The sequence below is a fragment of the Chaetura pelagica genome, unplaced genomic scaffold, assembly GCF_000747805.2.
Source record: "Chaetura pelagica isolate M959 unplaced genomic scaffold, ChaPel_1.0 scaffold215, whole genome shotgun sequence".
Lineage (NCBI taxonomy): Eukaryota > Metazoa > Chordata > Aves > Apodiformes > Apodidae > Chaetura > Chaetura pelagica.
Window position 1 is genome coordinate 162,929 of NW_009953206.1, and position 4,881 is coordinate 167,809.

The 4,881-nt window shown below is 45.6% G+C and overlaps 1 protein-coding gene across 1 annotated transcript in view; it reads left to right on the forward strand.

Moving 5' to 3' along the window:
- Positions 1 to 664: 664 nt before the first annotated feature.
- Positions 665 to 4,881, forward strand: part of EIF2D (eukaryotic translation initiation factor 2D) — a 10,304-nt gene continuing 6,087 nt past the window's right edge. The window contains exons 1-5 of the mRNA XM_009997493.1: positions 665 to 851; positions 1,475 to 1,558; positions 3,629 to 3,719; positions 3,933 to 4,040; positions 4,630 to 4,875. Coding sequence (XP_009995795.1) covers positions 797 to 851; positions 1,475 to 1,558; positions 3,629 to 3,719; positions 3,933 to 4,040; positions 4,630 to 4,875 — 584 coding nt within the window. The 5' untranslated portion in view covers positions 665 to 796. The remainder of the gene's footprint in view (positions 852 to 1,474; positions 1,559 to 3,628; positions 3,720 to 3,932; positions 4,041 to 4,629; positions 4,876 to 4,881) is intronic.

The following is a 4,881-nucleotide window of genomic DNA, read 5'->3' on the forward strand; positions in this document are numbered from 1 at the left end:
CTTTGGGACTGACCTGCCGACCTTTGGGACTGACCTGCCGGGCTTTGGGACTGACCTGCCCATCTTTGGGACTGCCCTGCCGGGCTTTGGGACTGCCCTGCCGGGCTTTGGGACTGACCTGCCCATCTTTGGGACTGCCCTGCCGGGCTTTGGGACTGCCCTGCCGGTCTTTGGGACTGACCTGCCCATCTTTGGGACTGACCTGCCCATCTTTGGGACTGACCTGCCAGGCTTTGGGACTGACCTGCCCATCTTTGGGACTGCCCTGCCCATCTTTGGGACTGACCTGACGACCACACAAACCCACCTGGTGCCCAGCGTGATGCTTTAAATACCAGTTCAAACTGGGTGGAGAGGGAAATGGGGCTGCAGCCCTGCTGGGCTGGGCACACTCCCCGTGCTCAGAGCTGCGACGGAATCACTGCCAAACGGAGACAAAACAGCAGCAGCAGCTCTAAGCAGGTGTTTGAGGAACAGTATAAGCATATTGGGCCTTTCCCAGTGTTCTTCCAGCATGCAGCTCTCTCATAAACATGGACACAAATGCTTCACATTATCTGTAAAAAGTGGGAATCCCCATATCAGCCAACAAAATAGTAATTACTGATCTAGGAATTAATTTGACAGTCGAGTAACACATTCATGGTTTTATCATTACAGGAGAAAACTACGAGCTGATGTTGCAGCAGCTTTTCCTGCCCTTAGTGCTGAACAATTGACTGAGTTTATTCCAAACAAGGAAGAGCTTAATGTCATCAAAATATACTCTCACAAAGGGGAGGCTGTCACTGTTTACATGAATAACAGGAACCCAATACTGTTTGAAATTGAGAAAGCTCTGTATCCAACAGGTATGGGGACTGGAATAATCCTTGTGTCTGCCTTAAGTACTTATCCCCTCAGTATATTGGTACATGTAATCATATTCTACCAACATCTTTGCAAAATCAGTGGATTCTAGATTTTTGCTGCAAAAAGGGAAGTGAGGTGTTCAGAAGTGAAAACCCAGGAAACAAGTCTTTTAAGTCCTAATTTAATATCTTGGCCCCTTTTGTCTCTTTTGGCCACTGCAAGATGTAATGCCTAGAAGTGTGATGTCCGCTTCCAGGCAGCCCTGGAATTAGTCAATGAATTGCTGAGATATCCTGTGCTTTTCTTTTTCCCTCCCCGAGCAGTTCTCCCCTGTTGGAGCAGTATTTTAGCTCAGAGTGTCCTTGATGTAAGGAAAATTATGCAAACATTTATTAATATCCTTTATAAGAACACACAGATGGTGGAATTAACCAGCAGCTTATTTTTCTCCACCGCATCTAACAAAGGATTATTCTGACTTCAGATTTCCTGATTACCCAAGTACCAGGAGAGTGTTTAGCTGTGCTTAGTATTGTGCTGCTTAGTCTTAAAGATGGGTAGAAGCAACAGCTGGAGGAGTTTTTAATGATGCATCTTTAAATTTGGTTCTGTTTTGGGACAGTGTACACCCTGTGGGTCTACCCTGATCTTCTCCCTGCATTTTCAACATGGCCCCCAGTGCTCCAGAAACTGGCAGGAGGAGCAGGTAAGAGAACTAGGACCTGGTCATATTGCATTGCATAAAGGAGTTGCCTGCAGGGCTTTTTTGATCTTCTCTTTCCCAGTGGTAAAAAAGGTACCTGAAACAAAAAAAGGCATAAAGACTTAAGTACCCACAAAGTAGTTCATGGCGACTTCCAAAACAGGAAAATAAATTAGCTGTAAAAAAGTTTATGACCAAAACAAAGTAGGTTAAGCTGTTTAAATGCAGGAACCTCTTCTGTATGGGAGTGTCAGATTTTTCAGTGATCAGCAACTCTGAAGTGAGACACAAAACTGCCTGGGTCATTGCTCTCTCTTGTAACTTCCCTTGAGCAGCTGAGTTCTTTGCTGCCATCCTGCCTCCTGTCAAGTCAGAGGTGAACGAGCTTATCCTATGGGTAAGAAGTGAGTTTGTATTGGAACCTACAGTTTTAATCACTGTCAAGTAAATTGTGGATGGTACAGGTGAGGTTGGATTTGAATCCTGGGTTACTGGGTCTGCTGCCTACTTACAGATCAAGACTAACAAGAATGGAGTCTGTTTTCTGGAACCTGCTTTGGATACAGTTCAGACTCAGGAGAATCAGGTCCTTTTAAATTGCAGAACTGCTCAACCAGAAAAAGATTAAATTGCAGCCACTTCAGCCTTGGTCTGTAAATAAGTGTAGGTGTGGGAAGAGTCTCTTTTCCATTGCACAGTATCTAAAGTAGAACTAAAGTCCCTCTGTTTACTTTGTTTGCTTTTGGGAAAATAAGAGTGCTTGGATGTGTATCTGTGATAGACATCTGAGCAAGCCTTGCTGTTGGAGTGACCTAGATTCTGAGGAAGAAAGGTCTTGCTAATAGGGGAAGAACATTGATGAAAGAGGACTGCAGGTCATTCATCTCCCATGGTAACCAGGCTACCTCTGGGAAGGATCCAAAGATAAGGAGCTGGCCACCAGACAATGGCCAACAAAGGCAGAGGGAGAGCCACATCTCAGAAGAGGAAAGGCATGAGACTGTCTAGTGCTGCAGAGGGAGGGAGGGAGCAGATTTAGGGAGTGTTCAAAGAAGGGAAGCAAGGCAGTGCTATTTGTGGTATCTGTGCCATGAATTCCAATACCTACTGTCATTTACAGAATATACCTGTGCTGCTTACCTGGTCACCTCGAGGTCTTGATGTGATTTCTGACCTCAGAGATGTGGAGCCTTTGCTGCAGTTGCAGAGTTTATTCTAGATTTGCTGAAAGTAGTTGTGACAGTGAAGAATATTATTGGCTTCTTCAGCATCCACATTAAGTCTGTGATGCTGAGAAAAAAGTGGGAGGCCTTCAAAACCAAACAGTGGAACACAGGTCAGTCCATGGGACTGCAAGTTCTAGACACAGCTGCTGTGAGGGAGAGCAGATGCTCTTGATGTAGTTTGGTGATGATGTGATGCTGGAGGTTCAGCATGGAAAACTGTTCTTCACTCCCATGCCAGCCTGTTCATCCCAGGTATGGAAGGCAGAAGGAAGCACACCAGGAGGTACTGCTCTCCAGGTTAGGAATGGGTGGTTAAGGCTGGTGCCTCATGCTGAGGACAGTTCACAGCTGAGTGCAGCTGTTAGGTCAGATCTGGAGGGTTGGGTCAGTCATGGCAAGTTTTAGGCAGTTCTCTCTTCAGGGAGAGCTGCTGGGATAACCTGCCCTTGGGACAGGGAAGAGGAAATGCACAGTTCAAGCCATCTCCTTGTTCCTTTCTTTTTCCATGTCATTAATGAATAGTAACCCTGTCTAGACTGGGGGCTCCTACCTTGCTGTTAAAAACAGGCCTCCCTTCAGGCCTGACAGCCCACGGAGCTGAGCATGCTCAGCTCCTCTGCAGTGCAGTGGGATGTGCCCAGCACCCTGGTGAAGTGGATCCCTTACTCCACAGGGTGGGAGCAAGAAGTGCTGCCATCCAAGGAGGAACAGAGAACCACGGTTGAGCTGGCATGTGCTCAGCTATTAACAGGCTCGTGTTTTTGCTGAGTAACAGGAGGGATGGGGGTGGAGGAGGTAGTGGCTGAGTCTTTCATTCAGAAATGGATGAGCTTCGTTCTTCTTTCAGACCTGATGCTGCCAGGAGTTGTAGTGCCATCTTCTGGCTTTCCTCAAGTCGAGCGAGGCACACTCTGTGCTGTCACCCTCTTGGGAAACAGGTACAAAGAGTCATTATTCCTGTTTTTTCTTAGAAACTGAAAGTGAAATGAAGCTTTTTTTTTTTTTTTTTTTTTTTGCAGGAAGGCTCTGGGGGGTTTTGAGGAAATAAGGACATCATTAAAGAAATCCAGTGTATCATGATGGCTCTGCCTTAGCCCAAGTAGTACAGAGTTTTTGTGCTGTCCTGCTGCAATCCTCTCTTCTTTTCCCAGAGCTCCAGTAGCAGTTGCAGTTGCCACCATGTCCACTGCAGAGATGCTGGCTGCTGGAATGAAAGGGAAGGGCTTTGCTGTGTTACATACTTACCTGGATCACCTCTGGTGGGTATATTGCCAGGCATTTGGTAAAACCTGTCTCATATGTTTACTAAAGTAAAAATCTGTGCCCCTGTTATTTGGTCCCAGTCTAAATATGACCATTAATAATGTTTCAGCTACATGGTTTTAATGACCACATTTTTTTTTCACAGAAGCAGATGTCTGTCCTGACATCTACCCATTATATACCTATTGGATATATATAAATTACTTGGTTCAGTTCCTTCAACCTGAGTGTAATTATTATAGCAATGAAGCTAGAACATCCATGTTACTCTGGTTTTATAACACCTTCTTGTTCTATTCAAAGTGAACTTTGCATCATTAAAATCAGTCACCTGTGCCAGTCTCAACCAAATATCAGTTGCTCTGCACTGGGATTCAACTAGTCTGCTCAGTTTTCCATTAAAACTCATGGAAGAAGCAGAGTTTATGGAGGGAGAGGAGTTAAAAATAAATTTTATAGTTTTGAGAATGTGGGAAAAGATCCACCCAGCTCCAATGTCTGTTACCAGGGTGACATTTGTTCATTGTCCTGTGGGTTTCAAAACAGTAAACAGAAAGCTATGTTATGCTTTTTCTTCCTCTGTAGGGAATATGGTGACAAATCTTGTCCTCCTACCTTAGCTCCCTTGGTAACAGATGCTGCTGAAAAGGAAAGTGCTGGAGATGAGGAAGAGCTGGTGAGGAAAGAGCCTGTCACCAGCCTCACTGACCCAGCACAGCCCCTGGACCTTGGGGATCTGAGCCTGACAGACAGTTGTGCAGTGCTGATGGGAAGGGACGAACTCAATGAGCACAGAGCTGCAGATACAGCTGAAGGTGCCAACCCAGAGGTTCAGCA